This window comes from Bos javanicus, chromosome 7 (assembly GCF_032452875.1).
Source record: "Bos javanicus breed banteng chromosome 7, ARS-OSU_banteng_1.0, whole genome shotgun sequence".
Classification (NCBI taxonomy): domain Eukaryota; kingdom Metazoa; phylum Chordata; class Mammalia; order Artiodactyla; family Bovidae; genus Bos; species Bos javanicus.
The window spans coordinates 53,616,070-53,642,435 of NC_083874.1; the positions used below are offsets into that span (position 1 = coordinate 53,616,070).

The 26,366-nt window shown below is 41.4% G+C and overlaps 1 protein-coding gene across 6 annotated transcripts in view; it reads left to right on the forward strand.

The window, feature by feature from the left end:
- The window catches only part of ARHGAP26 (Rho GTPase activating protein 26), a 474,596-nt gene that overhangs the window by 271,401 nt on the left and 176,829 nt on the right, over window positions 1-26,366 (forward strand). For all 6 annotated transcript variants that reach the window (XM_061423834.1, XM_061423837.1, XM_061423836.1 and 3 more), the window contains 2 exons: window positions 20,620-20,685; window positions 24,925-24,999. In XM_061423834.1, coding sequence (XP_061279818.1) covers window positions 20,620-20,685; window positions 24,925-24,999 — 141 coding nt within the window. The remainder of the gene's footprint in view (window positions 1-20,619; window positions 20,686-24,924; window positions 25,000-26,366) is intronic.

Consider the following 26,366-nt stretch of genomic DNA (forward strand, 5'->3'; position numbering starts at 1 on the left):
TCATGATTTTGTCTTTCACACTTCGGTTTCTCCAGTTGATATCTATCTTTGTATATGGTGTTTCATAAGGATTCAATTTTGTTTTAAAAAGCCAGTTTTCCCAACAACATGTGTGAAGCTATCTATTCTCTCCCTCTTTTACTTGTGATACCAGCTTTCTTGTGTTTGCATATCTGAGCTCTGTCTCTGAGCTCTTTATTTCCTTGGCCTGATCTGTCTGTTCTTGTGCTAATACCTCTCTGATTTTAATATGATGACTTTGAGGCAAGTCTTAATATCTGGTAGTTTGAGTTTCCTCTCTTTGCTTTTCAATGGTTGACTTAGCTGATTGTGGACCTTTATCCTTCTACATAAAAATTTCCTCAAAAATTTGAAATTTTCATTTGGGATTGCATTGAAGTATACAGGTTAATTGGCAGAAAATTGACACTTAAAATATTAATAATGGTTTAGTCTTAAATGTTGTTTCTCATAGTATGCTTTACAAATAACAAATACTTTTTTAAATTGAAAATTTTTTTATTGAAGGATAGTTGATTTACAGTACTATGTTAATTTCAGGTGTATAGCAAAGTGATTCAGTTTTATATATATGTATAAAACTGATATATATATATGTAATACATATATATGTATATATACATACACACACACATAGTCTTTTTCAGATTCTTTAGGTTATAACTAAATACTGAATATAGTTCCCTGTGTATACAGTAAATTCTTATTGTTTATCTAGCCTGTATATAGTAGTATCCGTTAATCCCATACTCCTCTAATTTATCCCTTCTCCAGCTTTCCCCTTTGGTAGCCATAATTTTGTTTTCTATGTCTGTGAGTCTGTTTCTGTTTCATAAATAAGTTCATTTGTATTATTTTTTAGATTCCATATGTAAGTGATATCATATAATATTTGTCTTTCTCTGGTTTACTTCACTTAGTGTGTTATTCTCTAGGTCTATTCATGTTGCTGCAAATGGCAGTATTTTTTAAATGGCTGAGTAATACTCCATTGTATATATGTACCACATCGTCTTTATCCATTCCTCTGTCAGTGGACATTCAGGTTGCTTCCATGTCTTGGCTATTGTAAACAGTGCTGCTGTGGACATTGAGGTACATAAATCTTTCTGAATTGGAGTTTTTGTCTTTCCTGGATAATCCTCAGGAGTGGGAATTTCTGGATCATATGATAACTCTATTTTTAGTTTTATAAGGAACCTCCACAGTATTATCTGTAGTGGCTGCACCAATTTTCATTCCCACCAACACTGTAGGAAGGTTCCCTTTTCTCCACACCCTCTCCAGCATTTATTATTTGTAGAGTTTTTGATGATGGCCATTCTGACTGGTGTGAGATGATACCTCATTGTAGTTTTGATTTGTATTTCTCTAATAATTAGTGACGTAGAGCATATTTTCATATACATCTTAACCATCTGTATCTCTTCTTTGGAGAAATTATGTCTTCTTTGGAGAAATGTCTATTTAGGTCTTCTGTCCCTCCTCCCTCCCCTCCCCTGGGCCCCGCCTTTTTTTTGCTATTGGGTTATATGAGCTGTTTGTGTATTTTGGAAATTTAGCCCTTGTAGGTCACATCATTGGCAAATATTTTCTTCTAGTCCATAGGTTGTCTTTTTGTTTTGTTTATCATTTCCTTGCTGTACAGAAGCTTGTGCATTTGATTAGGTCCTATTCATTTATTTTTGCTTTCATTTCTTTTGTCTTGGGAAACTGACCTAAGAGATTATTGCTACAATTTATGTCAAAGAATGTTTTACCTATGTTCTCTTCTAAGAGTTTTATGGTGTCATGTCTTTATATTTAAGTCTTTACGTAATTTTATTTCTGTGTATGGTGTGAAGGAGAGTTCTAACTGCATTGATTTACATGCAGCTGAAAATCGACACTTTTATAGTGCTAAGTCACATCCTTCAAGAGCTTTGAATGTCTTTCCATTTATTCACACGTCTGTTAGCATTTTAGTTTTCTGCCTAGAAGTCTTCTGTATTCTTGGTTAAGTTAAGCCCTACATACTAAATTCAAATCCCAATCTGTTTTTTTTTTTTCCAATTGTATGGGCGGCTCAACCATGGATCCTGCTGCCATCAGGAACCTTACCTGGGTTTGGTCCTGGAATGTGAAGAATATGCAGCAGTGACACTGAGTTTTCTCTCATTAGTCACATTTGTAACCAGTAGTGAAGGGAAGGAAAAAACAGGAGTAAGAATAGCAGAGAAGAAGGAAGTCCTGTTTGTTGCTCCCTACGCTTCTTTACTGAGGAGGTGATCGCACCAGTGTCAGTCATCTAGACAGCAAATGACTGTCACTGATTTTCCCCTTTGTTATTACAAAGAACAAGAGTCTTCCCTGGGCAGGAATGTTGCCACCTTAATGCATATCTCCTGAGTCTGCATGTCCCGTCGCATCTTACGTATGGTACAGTTGTGAGATTTACTCCCCAAAGGCTCTGTGAGAGCTGGTTCATTCTCCTTTGAAGTGAGCCCAGGTCAGAAGCAGGAGGAGGCGCCAGGAAGGAACCTGTTCTCAGCCCCTTCCTGTTGTCCTGTCGTTCCACTGGAGGGACAGTTGGAAAGCTGCAAATTTGTCAGAGAGAGTACACAGTCCAGTGCAAGAGATCCAGGGAAAGGCAGGCTGTTCTAGTGTGAGTTCGTCTTTACCAGCTTTGAAGTTTTAAACAATAAATGTCACTGCCTACTTAGCTGTGGAAAGATTAGCTTGTTTGTGGAAATGATGCTCTCCCGCTGCTTTGCCAGCTGTTAGGAAGCTGACAGACTGAGATAGAGAGGGCTGTCTCCTAATCTTGGCTTCTAGTGACGGGTCCCTTAGTGTACTAACTCAGATCCCCTGGGCCAATTGGGTGGTTTCAAAGAAATATGCCTGAGGTGCCCTAGGTGTGCCTTCTTGTGCCCTTCTGACCCCACCTGGCTTTTCAGAGGGACACTGCTGCCATTTTCTTGCTTCCTCCTCTTGTTGAATGTGTTTCTGTGCTTTAACCTGAACCTTTCACTAGACTTAATATCTGTGCTTTTACAGATACATTAATGTGGAGGCAAGTGCCCACAGCCAGTTGGAATGGACTTCCAGCTAGGCTAGAAAGACTTTAAAAAGTACCCTCCCTTCTCCCCAGAAGAAGGAAATATAGTTCTTCCTCTTTTATTTCCTTGTTTTAATCCCTTCATTCCTTCCAGTTTGTTTTTAACCTAATACTTTAACAAGAATCCTTTTTATCTGCATAATGCTTAAGAACCCACTTCAGGTTGCCAACTTGTCATTCACACTAGAGGTGAGGGGGACAGCAGTGATTGGAGAAAGTTTGCAAAGTTGGAATTAGGATCTGTAGGGTGTGGACATTGAATCTCTGAACCTCATTCCAAAGGTTTGACAGATCTGTATTTTTACTTATTATGAAAATAATATGAACTCATTGTAGAACATTAAGGAAATATAGCAAAGATTTTCAAAAATTCAATAAGAATCATCTATAATTTCATCTCTAGAGATACTTCTTCCTTGCTTTTTCTTTTTTCATGATGTCTTATGTTTATTTTCCCAATGTCAGTATATATTTCTACTTAATTGACATTATACTGAACATACTTGTTGGTATTCTGCTTTTAAAAATTCACAATTTCTCAGATGATGAAAGTTGTTTATAAGTATTATTTGTAATGGTTGTTTCATGCTCTGTCATAAGAGTGCATCCTGATTTGTTGAACTATTTCCTGTCATTGGTCTTGAATGTCCTTTCCAGAGTTCTGCTTTTGTGAATAACATCAGGGTGAGCATCCTTGTACATCAGTCTTTGTACACATTTCACTTAACTTCACATGGGCCAGTCCTAATGGGTGAACTGGGAGAGCTGTTTCCTGGTGAATACAATTCCTGGTGAACTGGGAGGGTACTGTGTGAATGATGCAGATTATCCTGCAGGCCCGCTGGCCATGAAACCGTGGGTCAGTGCTGGGCCTCTCTAAGCTTCTCTTTCCCTGTCTGTAAAATGAGGATAAATCACAACCCTACCTCATAACCTTGCTGTGAGCATAAAAGCCCAGCACAATATCTGGCCTATTAGCGAATAAGTGCCTAATTACTGTGGTTATTATCCTTGTTGTTATCTGGTCATACCAATTACTCTCCCATATGAGGAAGAAAGAAGTCACTGGACTAGGGGAACCACTTCTGAGCTGAGCAGGGGAAGAGAACAAAGGGCAGAAGCCAACACCCCTGCTGTTGGGGGCTGGAGGCCAGCCTGTGTTAATTCACTGAACCCTCTGGATCCTCATGACTGCATTTCTCAAAGTGGGGGATGTACACTGCTGGCGAAAGCCCAGATCATTTTGTATAGGACCAGACAAATGTTTTCAATTGCCTTTAAATTTATATATTTATTTAGTGTGTATTGACTGGGGACCGGCCCACAAGTAAACATAACTTCTCCCTGCCCCATCCAGTTTTCTAATGTTACTGCTTAGCACAGGGGTCAGGTTTTTCAGGAAAGGAGCAGATTTTTGGATTTGTGGTGCTATTTAGCTCTGCTCTGGTGTTCTGAAAGCAGCCATAGACAATATGGAAACGAAGGAGATGGCATTATTTACAAAACAGGCAACAGTGAGTTTGGCCCATTAACTACAAGTTTGTTAACTCAGCGTGATACAAAGATAGGTTTTTAAATATTCATCTCTTCAAGACAGCATGGGGTTATGGCAGGGAGCATGAATGTGGTGCGTGGATGGGTACCATTTGCAGAAATGCTTTTCACAGCAAGCGAGTTACAAGTGAGCAAACAGGCTTAACAATGGCAAGATACCAGAGCTGAGTCTGCCCGATTGCCAAGATCATTTCCCCTACCATTCTTGATGTGCGTGAGATCTTTGCTCTGCCCTGCCATCTGTCATTATGTGGGCAACCCAGTGGGACTGGAAAGAGTTTCATCATCAACTTCCAATACCTAACCCACCCAGCAGTTTGCCACTGAGGGGCCATCCCTCGTTCCTTCTTAGTGAGCCTCTCCAGAGCCGTGTGTGGCTCCTCACACGTCACATGGGATGCTGGGAGAATCAGAGCCACACGTTCAGTGACTCAGGCTTCCCAGGTGCGGAGCTGTAACGTGGCCCATTCGTCTCCCACGGACTTTGACGACACAACCACAGCTGCTGTTGTTTCTGTTACATACACTCGTTCTCTCGGCTGTTATTCAGATTAGACTCCATATGGTGCTGGGTCAAAGCACTTCTTGTTTCATGAGGATAAGATTGAGGACAAGGAGAGAGATGGGGGGGCATCATTACCTTTCTCTGTTTGCCCATTGCCCTGCCTCTGGTTTCTGCATTCCCTTCATCTCTGCCTCAGCTTCCATTGATCGTAAAACAGAAAAAGAGATTGAGTCTTGAAGCTCGCAGGGGAAGAAGGTCTGATGGGACCACATGGGTCACTGTTTTTAAAATGTTCTGAAGTCTTCAGCCATCACTAAAGAGCTAGCAGTCTCACGAAAGCAGCGAAGGACAGGAAGGCAGCTTTTCTTTTTTCTTTTGCTTCCGATCACCTTTGGCCTTTTGCTTTGAGAACATCCCCAGTTGAGAGGCTGGAGAAGACAGCAACGAGTAGCCAGGATCCCTGTGGGATCAGAGCCATCCAGCGGCTGCCAAATCTCCACTGGTTGGTGGCTTATAAATAGAACATTTCCCCTCTTAAACCTGAGAAGGATGGACGCATTAGTGGGGATGGTGGCCTGGCCTCCTATGTGCTGGCCCACGAGGGAGTCAGCTGAGTACACCTTCCCCTCCAGCTTTCTCTCTACACCTGCCAGCCAGAGTTGATAGAAGACAGGCATGCATTCCCTTCCCGCTGCCCCCAGCCCCTCTTGGCCCTTCTTCTTTCCCTTTTTCCTCCATGGCAGCTTTTTGTCACCATGACTTTCTTCTCCTGAGCCACGGTAGGATAAGATGGTCCCCTGCTCTCTCACTGAAGTGCTGACCCCCAGCCTGCTTTTCCTTATGAGTTGTGAACACGGCGCAGCTGGTTGCTGTGGCCTGTGTAGAGTGGCAACAGCCCGGCATGAGCGCTGGGGGCTAGCAGGAGAGGAGGGAGAAGGAATGGATTGTTTGCTCCGAGATGCTATTCTCTGGGTTCCCAGCCCTTTGGTTTGGTGACACCCCACCCCCCAAGGACATGGCTGACCCGGGTACTCCTGAGACTTGCCTGTACAGTCAGAAGACTCCCGGCTTGTCCTCAAATCTGTCCTCTCCTCAGCCAGCTTTAGACTGACAAATGCAGCCAGCGCGTGACTTCGCTGTGGCCCCCCTTCCCCTCAGCCATGTGGGCTCTGGACAGACAGCAGGCTGCCGCCTGGCAGGTGCCCACCACCCCTTGGCATCCCAGTTTGGGCTTCAACCAAGGAACAGCGAGCAGGTCGTTGGCAACATCCTTAACTCTTAAAGCCCAGGGCAAGGGGCTGTGGAGACAGAGACTGATTTTCCTCACTGGCACCAAGTGCAGGCTCTTGACCAATGATATCATTAGTGATAAACATTATCATTAGCACATACTGTGTCCCAGGCAATGTGCTTAGTGTCTGACCTACATTATATTTGATCTTTGTAAGAACTCTGTGAGGCAGATGGTAGTATTGACCCCATTTACAGATGAGAAAACTGAGGCTTCATCCTAAGTGCAAACTTGTGGTCACTCAAGATCATTCCTTCCCACCCTGATCAGCATTCAGAGTGTGCACCTCTCGTTCAGCATGTGAGATTTAGTGAAAGCTGTCAAGTACTGTTGCCCACAGTGGGGGGAGTTTTGAGTAGTGGTTGGGAATGTTGGTTCTGGAGTATTATTACACATGTGTTTGGAATCCCAGCCTCATGGCTTATTGAATTTGTGACTGTGGGAAATAAATTTATCCAGACCTCAGTTTCTTTATCTGTAAAATGAGCATAGTCTTACTGTCTACATCATTGGTTTCTTTGAGAGTATCAAAGGAGAATAAACTGGAAATTCTTTAATCAGTGGTGCTTGGTATGCTAAGCAGTCATTAAATGTTGCTCTCTGCTGTTATTATCAATAACATCATCATTAGCTGAAACCAGAGGCTATTTATATAAAGCCTGACACTGGATAGTTTCTTTCAGAGTTCCTCAGAGTGCCTTCACATGCATTACTTTTTTTGATTTCTACCATGCTTGATCTTCCAGATGAGAAGAAGGGTCCGAGAGGTGATATATTCCCACATCATACAATATTATGGTAACTCCAGGTGCAAATCTTAGGCCTCAGATTCTGAATGGCATCTCCTTCCCTGCCTTCTACTGCCCTGGAGTTTGATGTGTCTGAAAAATAGCTAAACCGTTTCTAGGGCAGATAAGGAGAGGACACGTAGTTAGAGGCAAGGAAGGGATCTGGCTGGGCAGAGGAGATTGGTTTTCCGCTTGAAACACGTCCACCTTCGGAAAGCTGGCACTGATTTCTTTTGGTTGAGAAATCAGTGCACAGCCACCCAGGCCTCGAGGTAGAAAGGAATTGAGGCCACTGGACTGTAAGTCATTCTTGGGATGTTCAGAATCCCAGGTAGGAGACAAATGGTTCTAAGATGGTTCACATTACCAAGGTGTACGTGCAGCCTTGCTTCTTCACAGCTGTCCTGGTCAGGAATTTTAAGGTAGACAGGGAGATTGCAGATGTCAAAACCCACAAGGAAACTGTCCTTCCTCCCTCCTTCCACCCCACACTGGTCTGCAGTTCTCAGCTGTACTGTGCAGGAACTCACCTGCTGCCGCTTTGGCTGCCTCTGGCTGAGAACTGGAACATCTGAGATTGGCAGGTTTATTCCAAGCCAGGCAGGGTTTTCATCTCTTCCTCTGCTACCTGTTTTACTCCCCGTCCTTCTCGGCTTATTTTTCTTAATGTGGGTCTCCAGAAACCATGAGAAAAGAAGATAGGTTCCTGGGTATGTGGTTGGCTAGGAAAGAAAATCCTGATTGGTGGTATTCATGCATAGAGGTCAGAGGGTGAATGAGATCCCTATCAGTGCTGTCTGTTCTGTGCTTCCCCAGCAGACCCCTGCACTCTAGAAGGTACCAGGGTTCGGTCAGCTGCTCCCCATTGAGGTTCCTGGAGTGTAGGAACTTCTTTACCTATTGATTTCTTGGTGTCTCTGCTGGTGAAAATGTAGGTTATATTTGTTGCTTCCTTCAGAAAATGTGTATTGAAGCTACGGTAGTGAGCAAGGCAGATAAAGTCCCTGAATGAGAGCAGGGACCCCAAACAGTAAGCCAGCAAACAAAGGGAGGCTTCCAAGTGGAGAGAAGGGCTATGAGGAAGTAAGAACAAAGGCATAGGGAGTTACAGGGGAAGGGTGGCTATTTTATATTTAATTTTTTTTTTACTACAGTATAGTTGATTTTACCGTGTTGTGTTAATTACTATTGTACAGTAGAGTGGCTCAGTTATACACCGATACACATTCTTTTTCATATTCTTTTCCGTTATGGTTTAATCACAGGGTATTGCATATAGTTCCCTGTGCTGTACAGCAGGACCTTGTTGTGTATCCATCCTATATGTAACGGTTTGCATCCACTAACCCCAAACTCCCTGTCCATCCCTCTCTTGATGGGTGGCTGTTTTAGATACCAGGGACAGAGGAGGCCTCCTTGAAGAAATGACATTTAAGGAGAAACCTGAACAAACCTAGGGAGGGCGCCACGTCAGGAACTGGCAGAGAAACAAGCACTTACAGAGGCCCCTGCAGCGGAGAAGCTGAACTAGCCATGTTCAAGGAGTATCAGGAAGGACCCTTGTGACTGGATTGGCAGAGACCAGAGGGAGAGTGTCCAGGTGGACTGAGCCATGTGAGGCTGTGGTCAGGAGGTAGGATTGCGTTCTAAGTGTCATGAGAAGTCCCTGGCGAGTTGTGATCAGGCGAGTGACATGAGCCAATGTATATTTTTAAAAGATGACTCTGACCGCCGGCAGAGAATACATTGTAGGGGGCAAAAGGAGAAACAGTTGAGAGGCTATGGGAACAGTCCAGGCAAAAGATGATGGTAGCTTGGATCAAAGTGTTAGTAACAGAGAAGTAGCTGGATTCTAGGTTTAAGTTATTGCTGATGGTACTGGCTAAGGATGTGGAGTGTGATGGCAAGGACTCAAGGATGACTATTGAAATAGGACAGTTTGCTGATAGAATGTGGTACCCTCCCATCTTGTCCTTTCAGCCAGGTTGAAGGTGGTGCCTGGGCTGGTGCAGATTAGGACAGTAGCTCCCAAATGTGTTGTTTGTCACCTTCATTATTTAACATGTGTATATACCCCCTGTAATACTATTTATGTACTATTTTTTAAAATCAATTTGCTCTTCTTAAACTACATTTATTTTAAAAATGCATCAATAATTTTCTAGTACTTATTAAAGTAAGTGTGTTGAGATCATTAATCCATTTTGAGTTTATTTTTGTGTATGGTGTTAGAAAGTGGTCTAGTTTCATTCTTTTACAAGTGGTTGACCAGTTTTCCCAGCACCACTTGTTAAAGAGATTGTCTTTAATCCATTGTATATTCTTGCCTCCTTTGTCAAAGATAAGGTGTCCATATGTGCGTGGATTTATCTCTGGGCTTTCTATTTTGTTCCATTGATCTATATTTCTGTCTTTGTGCCAGTACCGTACTGTCTTGATGACTGTGGCTTTGTAGTAGAGCCTGAAGTCAGGTAGGTTGATTCCTCCAGTTCCATTCTTCTTTCTCAAGATCGCTTTGGCTATTCGAGGTTTTTTGTATTTCCATACAAATTGTGAAATTATTTGTTCTAGCTCTGTGAAGAATACCGTTGGTAGCTTGATAGGGATTGCATTGAATCTATAAATTGCTTTGGGTAGTATACTCATTTTCACTATATTGATTCTTCCAATCCATGAACATGGTATATTTCTCCATTAGTGTCCTCTTTGATTTCTTTCACTAGTGTTTTATAGTTTTCTATATATAAGTCTTTAGTTTCTTTAGGTAGATATATTCCTAAGTATTTTATTCTTTCCGTTGCAATGGTGACTGGAATTGTTTCCTTAATTTCTCTTTCTGTTTTCTCATTATTAGTGTATAGGAATGCAAGGGATTTCTGTGTGTTGATTTTATATCCTGCAATTTTACTATAGTCATTGATTAGTTCTAGTAATTTTCTGGTGGAGTCTTTAGGGTTTTCTATGTAGAGGATCATGTCATCTGCAAATAGTGAGAGTTTTACTTCTTCTTTTCCAATTTGGATTCCTTTTATTTCTTTTTCTGCTCTGATTGCTGTGGCCAAAACTTCCAAAACTATGTTGAATAGTAATGGTGAAAGTGGGCACCCTTGTCTTGTTCCTGACTTTAGAGGAAATGCTTTCAATTTTTCACCATTGAGGATAATGGATGCTTGGGGCTAGTGCACTGGGACGACCCAGAGGGATGCTATGGGGAGGGAGGAGGGAGGAGGGTTCAGGATGGGGAGCACATGTATACCTGTGATGGATTCATTTTGATATTTGGCAAAACTAATACAATTATGTAAAGTTTAAAAATAAAATAAAATTTAAAAAAAAAGAAAGTAAAGGAAAAAAAATAAACTTCATAACAATGTTGTGGAATGTCAAAAAAAAAGAAAATAAAAATGTAATTTAAAGTCAAAAAAAAATAAAACGAATTCACGTGAAATTGCAAAAAAAAAAAAAATAAAGTAAGTGTGTAACAATTGGAAATATTTATTTGTGAACTACTTGGAATCTTTTCATATACCCCGATGGCACAAGCCAACATTACACTTTGAGGTACACAGCACTGGTGAATCTTTATTATTGGATGAGGAATGTGAAATAGGTATCACCCATTAACTAATAGTCAATAATCATTGGTAGTGGTCTTTAGTGATAATAATTTTAGTCACTTGGTATACAGTATAGTGTTATCTATCCCACATGTGATTCTCATACCTGCTGAAGCATATCCTTTGGGAGGTACCCAGAATCTGCATTGAGCAAGCATGCCCCTGAGTCTGTCCCCTAGGTTTGAGAGCTACTTCTGGAGTAGAAAGGGCAGAATCCAGAAAATAGGGCTCCAGCCCTGGTCCTTCTCTGACTGGCTGTGTGAACTTCAGCAGAGGAACAGGGGATAGAAGAGAATGGCCTCTGGAGCTAGACCAAGTTAGAGTCCTGGTTCCACCGCTCATGAACACCGCAAGCCTACAGGAGCCCCTTAACCTCTTTTGGATCCAAGGTTTCCATCTGCAGAGCAGGGCTGGTGATAATGATAATGGTGATGATATGGTGCAATTAAGTGCCTACTCCAGAGCAACACTATGTGCAAAGTGTTACTACTGCCATCATCATTGTTGGTACCACTTAACATCGTGAGCCTGGCTTTTCTCATCATAAAAACTTAACAGATATATTGGAAAAGTCAAATAAAGTATAAGCTATTAATTTATTCTATAAATAGTACCATATTACCCTTCATTATACTTACTAGTGTGGAGACACAACAAGACGTTTTTAGTAAAAATAGTAGCAATATGTACCCTCATGAGATTACAGTAAGGTTAACATGCACTTGGGTGTGAAGAGTATTTCATCACCTGTAAATTTGATTCAAGTATTAGAATGTAGTTCAGTTCAGTCGCTCAGTCGTGTCTGACTCTTTGTGATCCCATGAATCACAGCATGCCAGGCCTCCCTGTCCATCACCAACTCCCAGAGTCCACCCAAACCCGTTACCATCAAGTCGGTGATGCCATCCAACCATCTCATCCTCTGTCGTCCCCTTCTCCTCCTGCCCTCAATCTTTCCCAGCATCAGGGTCTTTTCAGATGAGTCAGCTCTTCTCATCAGGTGGCCAAAGTATTGGAGTTTTAGCTTCAACATCAGTCCTTCCAATGAACACTGAGGACTGATCTCCTATAGGATGGACTGGTTGGATCTTCTTGCAGTCCAAGGGACTCTCAAGAGTCTTCTCCAACACCACAGTTCAAAAGCCTCAATCCTTTGGCTCTCAGCTTTCTTTATAATCCAATTCTCACATCCATACATGACCACTGGAATAACCATAGCCTTGACTAGACGGACCTTTGTTGACAAAGTAATGTTTCTGCTTTTTAATATGCTGTCTAGGTTGGTCATAATTTTCTTTCCAAGGAATAAGCGTCTTTTAATTTCATGGCTGCAGTCACCATCTACAGTGATTTTGGAGCCCAGAAAAATAAAGTCAGCCACTGTTTCCACTCTATTTCTGTTTCCTTTTCTATCTGTCATGAAGTGATGGGACCAGATGCCACGATCTTTGTTTTCTGAATGTTGAGGTTTGAGTCAACTTTTTCACTCTCCTCTTTCACTTTCATCAAGAGGCTCTTTGGTTCTTCTTCACTTTCTGCCGTAAGGGTGGTATCATCTGCATATCTGAGGTTATTGATATTTCTCCCAGCAATCTTGATTCCAGCTTGTGTTTCTTCCAGCCCAGCGTTTCTCATGATGTACTCTGCATATAAGTTAAATAAGCAGGGTGACAATATATAGCCTTGATGTACTCCTTTTCCTATTTGGAACCAGTTTGTTGTTCCACGTCCAGTTCTAACTGTTGCTTCCTGACCTGCATACAGGTTCCTCAAGAGGCAGGTCAGGTGGTCTGGTATGCCCATCTCTTTCAGAATAGTTACTATATCCTAATAATCATAGTACTGGTAATGACCATTTACTGAATACTAGCCAAGTCTCAGTTGTTGTCCATTTCATTTGACCTTTGTAGCATTAAGGTGAGTTACCACACCACACAGGTGAGGAAGGTGAAGCTTCTTGCCGAAGAGCGTAATGGCCAGAGGTGGCAGAGACAGGCATCCAAGCCAGATCTGTCCGGCCTTAAAATTCATTGTTCTCTTTCCAGTACATACAGCTTCTGTTGGTGTTACTTCAGTTAATATTAAAGTTCATTCACATTCCCTGAGTACCTACCAGCCAGGGAACAGAATAGAGGGCAGTTGGCAGTGAAGTGAAATGGGTCACAGGTTTGGGGAGCTGATCTGGGATTAAAACTGGCTCTGGGTAAATTGCCCAAGTAGAGAACTCACACCTTTCCTGGACCCCACTGGAAGCTTCACAGCCAGGAAGCCCTGGCAACTCTGGGGCTTCACATTTTGAGGAAAAGGATGTGAGCCCCTCTGAGTGTGTGAGCCAACTGGAAATCTCTTTTCCAGATAGGATTTTGTATTAAATTGAGTATGGGTGTTTTTCTTCATGGCTTTTAATGGTGCTGAAATTTGATTAAATTCAGAAGGAGCGAGGCAGGCCAGGCTTTAAAGAGCAAATCACATAGGGAAAGGGAGTAAATTTCTGTGGTGAGAACGTGCCCCAGGAACTGTCCATAAAATGGTGGGCTGGTCTCAGCAACTCCAGACAACTTCCTGTATCCATCAGCATTAGAAACACAGCATGGACTTCCTTTACCTCAGTTCTCTTGTTTTTATTTCCAGAAAATTCCATTTCTCCCATAAAAAGAAAAAAAAAAACTTGAAAGGTATTTTTTTTTTAAATAAAAGAAAAGTTGAATAAAGAAAAAAATCTGTCAAACACCAGCTTTAGGAAACTGTTAATTCCATCTAATTCATGTTGAGCCTAATTCAGGTAAGTCAATTCCTCTCTTTTTGAGGAGAGGTCTGAGGTCTGTTAGAATTCCTGGGAGGCATGTCTGGGGAAACTTTGGGACATATCTCAAAGTGTCATTTTTTTTTCAGAGTATATGTCCATCAGTCAGCCTATGCTGTGAAAAGGTCCCTTCTATTCAGAACTGGTGATTTGGCCACTTCTTACCTAGTTTCTGGGTGCTTTGAATACTAAGGATTTGGAGACGGGCAGCACCTAGTCAGTGATTTTTATAAGAGGGACTTTGGGACCTCAAGAGTGAGTGGCACAAAATTCAGGAGGTGAATGCTCTTGTTTTCTAGAGCTTTCTCTACCCTCAGGCCTGTCTGACTGTTTTTTTGGTTTTTTTTTTAATGATTTTATTTATTTATTTTTATTTTTCACTGCACTGGGTCTTCACTGCTTTTCTTGAGCTTTCTCCAGTTGCAGTGAGTGGGAACTACTTCTTCATTGTGGTTTGAAGGCTCCTCATTATGGTGGCTTCTCACTGTAGAGCACAGCCTCTAGAGTGAGGGCTCAGTAGTTGCGGTACACAGGCTTAGTTTCTCCACAGCATGTGGGATCTTCCTGGACCAGGACTTGAACCCATGTCTCCTGCATTGGTAGGTGGATTCCTATGTACTGTACCACCAGGGAAGTCCTGTCTGACTGTTTAGATGGCCTAGTTAGTATGTGCAAGCAAAGGATTTCAACTAATAAAAGTGTCCAGGAAACCTAAACTTGATTTTTGTCTCCTCTATTCTATGTCTTGGCTTGCATAGTTTTTGTTTTTCCCTTCTCTGGGACTGATTCTTAAGGCTGTACTGCTTGGTAATACCTGTTTATATTGATACAGGAAGGAAGTGGTTAGATTAAGCCATTCGTTTCTTTATTTAACCTTTTATCCTCAGAGAAGATGGAAAAGTGGAGGACCAGAAGCTTAGATAACCTATCTGCTTTCATAGGTTTACATCAGTTGAAGTTTGAAAGGTCACTTTGACTCTGCCACACTGTCCTTCTGCCGCTCTTCCTACCATTCAGTCACCACTTTACAGATCCATGTATCCAGAATGAAAAGTTACACCAAATGAAAAGTTACATGCTTCTACTTCATTTCCAGCATTATGGTGGACAGTGGATGACAGAGATTTAGTAGTAATAACAATAAATCAGTAAAGTTATATATGGACCATTGTCTTTATGAATGCATATCCAGCTTGGTAGACAGAAATCTTTTGCAGGATTGTACAAATAAATGTAGGCTTGTACTCATACTGCATACTCTGATGGAGAGGTTAAGGAAGGCATCAACCTAGGTGGAGGGGTCAGAGAGGCTTTTTTACAGGAGATGATACTTGAAGGGGAAGACCTGAGAATTTGGAGTCACATGGGCCAAAGGGCTCCCAGGAGTGAAACACAGCTTGTGCAAAGGCTGAGGAGAAAGTGTGGTTAATTGGATTCTCTGAGAGGAAGCCAGTGTGTTTGGGATGCTGAGACCTGGGGGAGGGCCATGAGACAAAGCTGGAGCCAGACCATGCAGAGCTGTGTGGGCCATATTAGGGGCCAGGGTTATGCTTCTAAGAGCAGCTGGGTGCCATTGAATGATTTTAGGCAGAAAGGTGATGTGGTCTGGTTTTGTCAAGGTCATGGGGGCTGCAGGGTTGAGGGGAAGGGTTGAGGGCAGATTGGAGGGAGCCAGAGGAGGTGTGAGCCAAGGAGACCAGTTGGGAGGGCCTTGCAGCTGTCCTGGTAACAGATGGGTCCAGGACCAGGGTGGTGTGGTGAAGGCGGAGAGAACTAGATAAAATTAAGATGGCATTAGGCGGAAAAACTGAGGTGAATAATTTGGATGTGGGAGATAAGAAAGAAGGGAAGTGCTAAGGGTTAAGTTCATGATTTTATAGTAGCTTTCACTCTTTACCGTCACCTACATGCTTCTTCTTCTTCTTCTTTTTTTTAAAGGCCAAGGAAAGCTTCATATGAGGTAACATGAGGTAACATGAAGTACCAAAAGCTTCAGAACAGGGCATTGAATGTTATGCTAAAATCCATGTGTATACCTGACCCACCAGCCTCCTCCTTTTAAACAATTTGACTGATCTTTAAAATATATTGCTCTTTTAAGCCCATTGTAGTAAAGCAGTCAGTTCCTGGATCTAACGTGTTTCTCTTTTCTCAGAGTTCATACCCTGGGCATGGTAAGCAGAGACCAAATAGTCTGCTAGACATCCTCCTCCTGCTTTGGCCCTAAGAATCTCCAGGTTGACTGAGAGTCAAGCTGCCTGTCCCATGTCCTTCTGTTCCCCATAAAACTTCAAGAAAATAGCTTTGTGTGACCCTGGCCCTTAACTTCCTCTAAAAACAGACAAATAATGCTTCAAAAGTTGACATGACAGTTAAGAGGATGACCCTTTTCTAACTTGGCAGGTCAGCCTGGGTGTTTGTGTGAGCTCTGTGAATATTCATTATCTGACAACTGTTTGGCCTGCCCTTTGTGTAAACCTGGGCAGAGCTGAACTCATGGCTGAGAGAGGAAGGTAAACCAGTCCAGGCCTTAGCTGCCAAACGGTGAGTGTCTGGCCCAGGAGGTACCGCCCCTGCAACAACTCATTGCCAGTCAAATTAAGGGAATAATGCAAGCCTAGTAGATATTTAATGAGAGATTATTTCTGGAGATTATAAGGATACAGCAATTGCAAATAAATCCCTGACCTTTTCTGAGCCTGGGCTCAGTAAAAGAGCTGAATCACCTGCTTGAAGGGATTAAGGACAGCCGCTTCCATCTGGCAGGCTGCTCAGACTTTTTCTGTTATTAGCAAACTCTGCTCAGTGGTGATGGTGTTCTAAACCTAATAGTGGGAACTGGATTTTCCAAATAGAAGATCTCAATTAACTTAGCTTATGTATCTGCTGGACAGTGATCAGGACTAATGATCTGATTATGGATTCACTGTAGTCCCTGTCACATCAGTGGTACTCAGTACATGTTAAATAGGAAAGAAATTGTTCATCATCAGTAACCTAATCACGATGTCAGCAGGAAACTCAGACTGGTGAGAATAGAATTCAAACCTGTGTATTTGTCTGTGTGTGTGTGTGTGTGTGTGCGCGCGAACCAGAGATAGAAAGATACAGGAAGCGCCAGGGTAGGGGGTAGTGTAATAATTTATACCAGTTACAGTTTAGAGATTTACAACAGTGATAGTTGAAGTGTTTTTCATGAGTTCCTTATTAGGACTGTTGTTTGATATTAATTCCATTTCTTAACACAGTTTTGTTTATGGAACTGTAGTAATTATCATCAGTATACAGCTTGAACACATTAGAGGCTTATAGTGTTACCTTGAACTCTTAGCATTTGACTTGGTAATATATGAATTTGTTATATGCATTTGAACTTAGACAACTAATAAATACTAATACTGTTATATGTGTAATGCCTTTATGTGTAACATCTGTGTAAGATTTATTTCATGAAAAGGGTTTTGCTGGTATAAAATGAATTGCAGAACCTCTAATTTTGGGAAAACCAAAGAAGGAATATTTACTCAGAGATTTTGGGTGAGGGGCATTTTTCTTTGCCATTTTCCAAAAGACATAAGTGTAATTAGTGTGGGTTAGTGGAATTTAAGTTTTTTTCTGAATATACTTGGAGGATAGCATTGTATTCTTTTCCATTAGCTATTACCTACTTAAAGAAGGAGCCAACTTCCCACAGTTCCATGGGACAAGGTCAAGGCCTGATTTGTCTCTGCAGGGTTATATCTAGCTCTGTCCATATTTCTTCCCGTAGTTGGGCTAGTGGCTTTATGAGCATGTATCTTCTGGCCACTGGGGTCATCACTGTCTGCTGCCACGTTATTTCTAATTTTAACCATGTTCTTGGGGTAGGGAAGCAAAGTAGTCTTTGTCCAGAACAGAAGTTCCTCAATGCCTAGAACACGACCATGTTCACAAACCTAACCTTAAAATTTCCGAATTTGGAATCCATCTCAGCAACTCCCCAGAGCACTGTCCACAACTTCCGTTCTTTTTCTCCCAAACTTCCTTGACTATCATCCCTGGGCAAGAATCCTCCTAACCACCTCTCAAAAGGAGAACCGAAAGGCTTCAACTGACTATTGAATCATGTTATGGACATTTAGGAAGCATCCTTGGGTATAGAAAATAATTCCCCCTCTGACAAATACTTGCCAGTAGGCTCTATTCTGACTACTGTGTAAAGGAATGAACATTCTCCCCTGCACATGAAAAGGTGCCCAGCACCACTAGTCATTAGGGAAATGCAAGTAAAAACCGCAGTGATATACCATTTCATATCCAGAATGGCAGTAATTAAGAAGACAATAACAAATGTTGGTAAGGCCCTGGAGAACTTGGAACTTTCATATGTCACTGGTGGGAATGTGAAGTGGTTCAGCACTTTTAGAAAGCAGTTTGGCATTTCTTCAAAAAGTTAAGCATAGAGTTACCATATAACCTAGCACTTCTAACCTTGGGCACATAATGAACAGAAATGAAAATATATGTTCACACAAAGATTTGTACACCAGTGTGTTCCTAGTAGCATTATTCATTATAGTCAAAAAGCAGAAATGGTAACTGATGAATGGATAAATGAAATGTGGTATATCCAGGCAATGAAATGTTATTTAGTCATAAAATGGAGTAAAGTGTATTGATGCTGCATTGTAGAAAAATCATTGTAGAAAAAGCATTAAACTAAGTGAAAGAAACTAAATACAAAAGACCACATATTGTATTATTGCTTGTACATGAAATGTCCAGAATAGGCAAATCTATAGAAACAGAAGATAGATTTCTGGTTTCTAGGAGCTGAGGGAAGAGAGAAATAGAGAGTTACTGTTAATGTGTATAAGGTTTTTCATGGGAGTATTGAAAATGTTATGTAGAGAATGGTGATTGGTTCATGACTTTGAAATATACTAGAAATTGAATTGTAAAACTTACAAATGAATTGTAAGTTTTAAATGAGTGAACACTACAGTATGTGAATTATATCTTAGTGAGTTATCATTTTTAAAAAAATCTTGCTTTGATTCCAGTAGATATTTAGACTATGTATTATGGTTTGTCATAAAATTTGAGAAAACTCAATGGTATGAGTTGAGCTTCATTTGGAAGAATGGTCCTTTTCTGAGTCAGAAAGCTATATACAACACAATGTGCAGAGTAAACACTCGGTTCATACTAGAAGAAACAAGGGCTTGAATTAGTAGACTGTAGCTTTAAGAGAATAAGAACAATGATTTGTATAGCAGGTGCTCTCCAGGAAGAAAAACATCATTTCCCCCCCTTCTCTGGTACTTTATTTACTATCCTAGAGATAGTAAGTATGTTTAATAATAAGTACCACAAAATGATATGTACACATGTAAGAGCTAAAGCTGGTTCTCTTTGGGAAGAGAAGTTTGGGGAAATTACTGTTCCTTTTTGGTTTGATTTGGGGAATTTTCAGTAATTATTAAAGGATTTTTTTTTCTTCATTGGACCTATATTCAACCATATACATTAAAAATTGGAGAGATTCCATTTGGATGAGATCCAAGATGAGTTCAAGTTCTGCTCAGTTCTCGTATTTTACAAGTGTATTTCTTGCCCTGGGATGATGACAAATCATTTATAAATATTCACTTTCCTTCTTCCTTCCATTCCCTTCTCCACTCAGATCACTGGTTTGTATAACATCTTGTCCTGATATCCAAAGGAGGTCAAAGATTCTTAAAGATTACCATGCACATCTTATCATTGGGTAATCAGAGCATGGGAATGAATTTTGTTGGGTTTTCAGCCCTGTTGCCAGGTTGGCAGTTGGTTCTGCATTGTGGGAAAGTTGGTGCTACTTGTCATTTATTTTCTGAGTGACAAGAGGGTGTTTTGAAGCAAATGGAGAACCTGTCACTGCCTGCTGGTTTACCGCATAGAGGGTGGGTCTTCCACATTAGTGCTTTTCCCTTAGATACCTTCTTTGTCCTTGGCTGTTTTAATTTCCCCCCAGTCAGTTTTCCTTTTTTTCCCTTTTTCTAGTCATCTGAGAAGACTTTTATTCTTCCTTTTAACTCAGAGTCACTTTTTTTTTTTAATTTTTATTTTTCAGAGTCACTTTTTTTTTTTAATTAATTTTATTCTATTCTCAAACTTTACATAATTGTATTAGTTCTGCCAAACATCAAAATGAATCCACCACGGGTATACATGTGTTCCCCATCCTGAACCCCCTCCCTCCTCCCTCCCCACACCATCCCTCTGGGTCGTCCCAGTGCACCAGCCCCAAGCATCCAGTATCGTGCATTGAACCTGGACTGGCATCTCGTTTCATACATGATATTTTACATGTTAGTCACTTTTAAGGCAGTTAAAGTTGTAATGGCTCTGGAGTGAGTCTCCCACATATTAGCTTTGCAGCTTTGGTCAAGATAGTTAGCTTTGCCAAATCTGTTTCTTCTTGTGTAATTTGGGGCTCATGATAGTACCAACCTAGAGGACTTGCTGGGATTAAACAAGGTGAGCTCTGTGAAGTACTTACTGACATTTATTGAGCATTTAATTTATGCTTTTTGAAGGAGACCAGCACACAGTTAGTCCTAAAGCTCCTGACAATAGCAAAACAAGTTAAAGTTTGCCTGGTTATTCCTTCAGCAAAGTACTCATCACTCTGTGCTGTGTTTCTTCTGCTGTTAATAGATGATAACCTTGCAGAGAGTTACCATGAGAATTAAATGAGATAATATGTGCAAAGCACTTTGAACTGTACCTGGCATATGGTAAGCTCTCCGTGAATGCTAGCAGTTTTAAATCTTGAATCATTCCTGTACTTTCAGTGGAAAAAAAGAAAAGAATCCTTAGCAACACCATGGGACTGAGTCATGCTGGGTTGGTCAAGCCCTGTTCCGGGGTTGGTATGTGTGCGGCCAGCAACTTGACTGCCTTCTTCTTCCTCTTTCAGCTGCACAGTTGGACAGCATTGGCTTCAGCATCATCAAGAAATGCATCCATGCTGTGGAAACCAGAGGTAAAATAGTTTAGCAGATGGCATTGTTCTTGGCAAAGGTCACACATCTGGTGAGGTGGCAGACCTGCGACCTGCTGTTTCCCAATCTCTAGTGACTCATTAACTCTCCAAATGCCACTGGCAGTGTGTTTCCACAGCTTGTGTTGTTCTGAAGCACAAGGGCTCTCAGCTGATTTGATTCATTTGGTGGCATTAACCTTTTCAGCTAATCAGAAGACTGTTTTAAATACATGCATATCAAATACATAGCATTATAAGGAATCTAGTTACTGATGTGTGGTAGTCACTCAGTCATGTCTGACTCTTTGTGGACCTATGGACTGTAGCCCACCAGGCTTCTCTGTCCAATGAATTCTCCAGGCAAGAATACTGGAGTGGGTTGTCATTCCCCTCTCCAGCAGATCTTCCCAACCCAGGGATCAAACCCAGGTCTCCCACATTGCAGGCAGATTCTTTACCATCTGAGCCACCAGGGAAGCTACTAAGGTTACTGAAATTCAGTTAAAATACTAAAAACCATGGTTGTGATATAATAATATATGTGATTCTTTGTTTACACATCAGGTTCCGGCAGTGGGTCTGATAGCTAGCATAATTCAGAAATAGTGATATTTCAAGATGTCAGTGACAGTTGTAACATGTTAGGAAAATATCTTTGGTTTGCAACCAAGTTGCATGTACTGCTAAAGCTGTGATTTGTTGCTTATATTGTAGTGGAAGAAAATGTTTAATTTCAGTTATAGGTTAGTGGAAATAAAGTTGTGATTGTTTTCCTAAGTTGATAGACACCCTGAATTCTCTAGTGAGCCTCCTGGGGTTGTGGACTCCAGATTAGGAATCCTGCCCAGGGCACTATCTAGGTAGGGAGAAAGGGTCAGGCCCCTGGTTTCCTGCAGTGGTGCTGAAGTCACACATTGACCTTTCCTGGGTCCATTGGGCAGCACTTTGAGGTCACAGAAGCTGATTCGTCAGTGGTCTCTGTCCCAGAGGAGATAGCTGCAGAGGAGATTCCTTCATTCTGGCAGTTTCAAGCTTTGAGTACGTTGTCTGTTATATTCCCGAGGAAAGCTGATTGTTGTCTTTCCACTGGATTTGATTTGAACCATTGTCAGAGATGGGAATCTTATTGATTTTCCAACCTCTCAACCCTCCAGCCCTTTTGCTGAGGAAGTTCTGTCTTCTAAAACAGGATCCTTGACTCTTACAAGTTTAGAAATACAAGTATTTTATTAAAGGCTATGAAGCATTGAGTAGAGGGGTAGGAAAAAAAAAAAAAAAAACAACTAACTAACCATATAAACTTCTACTCCTGTGCATCTAGTCCAGTTCTTTCCAAAGCAATCATTATAATGTGTGCTATTTTTTTTAAAGTTTGCTTATTTCTGCTATACCTTCCTTTAATAAAGAGTTGCAAAGATGTGTAAAACATAGCCAGAGAATGTAAAATAGAAGAAGGTGAGATTTCTCTAAATTGATCTTGAGGAAATAAGGTCATGGGCCAGGTTGAGTCATAAAGATGTTTATATAGTAGTGTTAAGGTAAGAAACAAACCAAAAAACAGAAATTGGCCAAATGTCTCAAAAATTGGTTAAACCAAGAATGTGCTACATCCTTGCAGTAAAACACTCTGAATCACTAAAAATGCAGTAGAAATATATTTATTGAAACCTAAGGTTTTTATTAATGTATATTACATGAAAAATGCAAGTTATGAACCAGCAACCAGCCTGTCCACTCTGAACCCATTCTGGGGACGGCAAGGAGAAGAAGGATCATGCCTGCGTGGGCAACTTGTGTTGTGAGTGGCAGTTTCTGCTGTCCTTTGCTGTCTTCCTTGGATTTGTCTATTTTCCATAACTGCACTTTTGACACATTTAAAGTGTGTTACTAAGGTAATTTTTCAATAGGTGTTTTGATTTGCTTGTCATTTTAAAGGAATGAGAAATAAGAGGTACAGGGTTCAGTTCAGTTCAGTCGCTCAGTCATGTCTGACTCTTTGTGACCCCATGGACTGCAGCACGCCAGGATTAACAAGGGTAAAAGTATAAAAATGGAGCCAAAAGTGAGCTCCCCTCCCCACCATGATGAAGTTCAAGTTCCTGCAGAGGTGGGCCAGCCTCTTTGTCTCTCAGTTTTCGGCCGCCAAAACTGAGAGCAACATCTCCTAATCATATAAACTCCTTCATAGTCTGTGTGATGACTGCAAACCCACAGCTCAATAGGGTGACTTTTTCTGATGTAAAATCAGAAAATATGTGCAGTGATTAGCAGAGGAAGAAGAGGGTCACCAATTGGTTTGATCTTTTAGCCTCCATCTCCTCATCCCCACCCCCTCTAAAATGAGAATGAATGTGGTATATTTTAACATCTAAAGAAGTTTTAACACAAAGAGGAAACAAGGACAGTGTGCGTTAAATACCATTTTCGCATAAATGCTTGGGAGCAAGTGGGTTATGTCCCTACTGCGGTGCATGTATGTACACTCCACCACCATTGGTGGTGACCAGAGGTAAGTGAACAGACCTCTCATACATGCTGAGGTTTGCCAATCATCCACTAGGAGCTGGAAGTTTGTGAAGCTCTAGGAAAGCACGGAGATAAAAGGAGTGGAGACACTACAGAAACGATAAGCCCTTCAAGCCACCACATCACTGAATAATGGCTCTGCTACTCAGTAACTTGAGGCCCATCCCTCAGGAGACCCAGGGTCTCCTAGCCCATGAACCATGCAGGATAATGTACATGCTTTTATAGTCCATTTGAGCTGTAAAATCTTACCATTCTGGACTACTTCTTTTATTAGTTACATTTCTATAAAGGCCTTGTTAAAAACACTGCAGAGTCAGCCTTTTCCCAAATTTCTTCCAGGAAATTTTGTTTTGGTCCCAAAGTAGTGGCCCTGATGAATACTCTATTCATTTGGTCCTATATTGTAGACTTACCGAGGTACTGGGGATATACTGCTGAAGAAGATAGACTCACTGTACTTAAAGTTTACGTGATAATTGTGGGGGGAAAGCAAACAAGAAGTTGAATAATAAAGATGATTTCAGATACTGTTGACTACTATAAAGAAAAGAAAACTGGTTAAGGCAGCGGCGAATAGTATTGGTCGTGGGATGTTTTTGATCAAAGAAATTGCATGTAAGCTGAGACCTTAGTGGTGAAAAGATCTGGGAGAAGAATGCTCCAGGTAGAGGGAATCCTGTGCAGAGGTTGTGGTTTGGGGGCATGAGCTTTGCATGTTGGAGTTACAGGAAGGCACACATGGCTGGAGGAGCATAAAGGTGTTTGATTAAGCAGTCAGAGGCGGGCTGTGCTCAACTGCGTAGGGCCTTACAGGCCATGGTCAATTTTGATTGTGATCCAAATGCAGTGGGAAGTCATTGGAAGATTTTAAGAAAAGAGATGATTTGAACTGACTGACACTTTGAAAAGCTCCTTTTGGGTACTAAGTGGAGGATGGCCATCAGGGGAATAAGCAGCAGCAGAAGACCAGTTGAGAAATGTCAGATATAATGGGCTTGGGACCAGCAGGAAAAAAGTCATTTCACCATGTCATTCCTCTTGGTCTGGATGTAAAGGATGCAGTGGTGATCTAATCCTTGCAGTTAAATGAACAAAGTACTGAGGCTGGGTAATTTTGGTTCTTTGTTTGGGTGTTTGAAGGTGAACCCCTTCTAGTCTATTTGCATGTTTCCTTGGGTTCAATAAAGGTGGTCAACTTTTTTCTTTATAAAGAAATTTGCACCACAGATGAATGACTTGTCTAATTTCTCAGCCTTAGCTGATAACATTGTTTAAAATATAAAATGCCCCAACACCTCAGTGTTTGTATTCTGTATGCAAAAATAGATTATAAAGTGTTTATCCTTGTCTGTAGTGTGAACTTATTTTATCGTTTCATTTTTGTCTTTTTAAATGAAAAAACTGGTTAAATATGACATATGGAGGCGTGTATATTTCACATCTTTCAAAACTCTTCAGATGCTACCTTGGTTTTGTGCCCCTGTAATGACTGAACTAACACGAGGGCTGAAGTGTGCAGCACACCCATGAAATCCTAGACAGCTGTACCAAATCCCACTCCTTCGCTAAGAGCAGAGCTGAGTTACAGGGAATTTTAATTAGAGAAGCTTTTAGAAGTCCTGAGAAAATGAAAAAAGTGCATTTGGCTGGGTTGGCCTGACTGGTGTTCTGACGTGCCTCTAATTAAATCTTCACTGTTTCTCTTCTCAGGGATCAATGAGCAAGGGCTCTACCGAATTGTGGGGGTCAATTCCAGAGTGCAGAAGCTGCTGAGCGTCTTGATGGGTGAGTGCAGGGGCTCTGCCAGGCAGTTCCCAAGGGTTGAAGGGGGAGCCTCCTGAGAAAGAATTCCCAGATATCAGCTGCCCTACTCACCAGCGGTCATGGCCGCAGGCATTACTGGAGGAGATACTGAGTGGAACTAGACAAACGAAAAATGGCAGGTTCACAGTGGCACACCCTCTCTGTCTGTAGAGTTGGTTGCCACCAGTCCAAGTGGCGCTCCACTGCGCATGCGACTGCTGCACCCTACTCTGTCTTTAATAGCTCATGACACTCCCTTTGTCCTCTTTGAAGACCAGCATTTCATGGGGCACACCCATTTTCCCCAAGAAAGCTCATCCTTCTAGCCTGCAGAGAACTTCAGATCTCATGTTCCCAGTGACTGAGAAGGTGTCATCCTGTGACTCCAGATAAATGTATAGAAGCAAAGAAGTCTGATCCTCTTTGCTTCTAGACTTCCACCTAGTCTCTGTCATTTGAGCAGCAGAACCTCCTTTGCAGCTGGCTGGTATAAATATAAAACCACTATCTCTAAATGTGCAGCATTTGAATCAAAAAGCCCTGAGCCAATGAGCCAAATTTGCCTAGGCTGCAGATTTCCTGTATTTTTAGATATGAATGCAGGCAGCCTCGGTGAGTCACATGGCTCTAAATGGCAAACGGATCAGATTTCACAGATTGGTGGCTCTTACACCTCCCCATGGAAGTCCAGCCATGCACTGTTAGAGATAGACTTGCTCAGGGTCCACGCTCAGTGTTTTGGGCTGGGACACTTCTCTTTGTTAGTACTTGTCATTTCATTTTGCCATCCCAGTTTCTGAAAATAATTTTTATGTGTAAAGAAAACTCTTCTTTCATATTTATCAGGAAAATTCTCTTTTCTTCTCACCTCTTTTAAGCAAAACTCTAATGTATGATGGTTGCTGTGAGATCTTTTGTTGAAAACTATGATTGTTTGTGAGGTACTCTTGCACTGAGAATCTAATTTTTGGTTCAGATTTGAGATATAGCTAGTGTTTTTGTGTTTTTTTTTTTTAAACTAGACTTTTTATTTTGAGATAATTGTAGATTCACGTGCAGTTACAAGACATAAAATAGAGCGATCCTGGGTACTTTAACCCACTTTAATAGTAGATTATAATACAGTATCACAGCCAAGATATTGATGTGATCAAGATACAGAACAGGTCAGTCACCACAAGCATCCATTTTATGGCTGCCCTCATCTGCCTCACCTCCCACCTCACCCCTATCCTTAACTCCTGGCAACCACTAATCTGTTCTCTGTTCTGTGATTGTTGTCATTTGTTGTCATTTTGAAGAAGGTGTTAGTCACTCAGTCGTATCCAACTCTTTGCATTCCCGTGGAC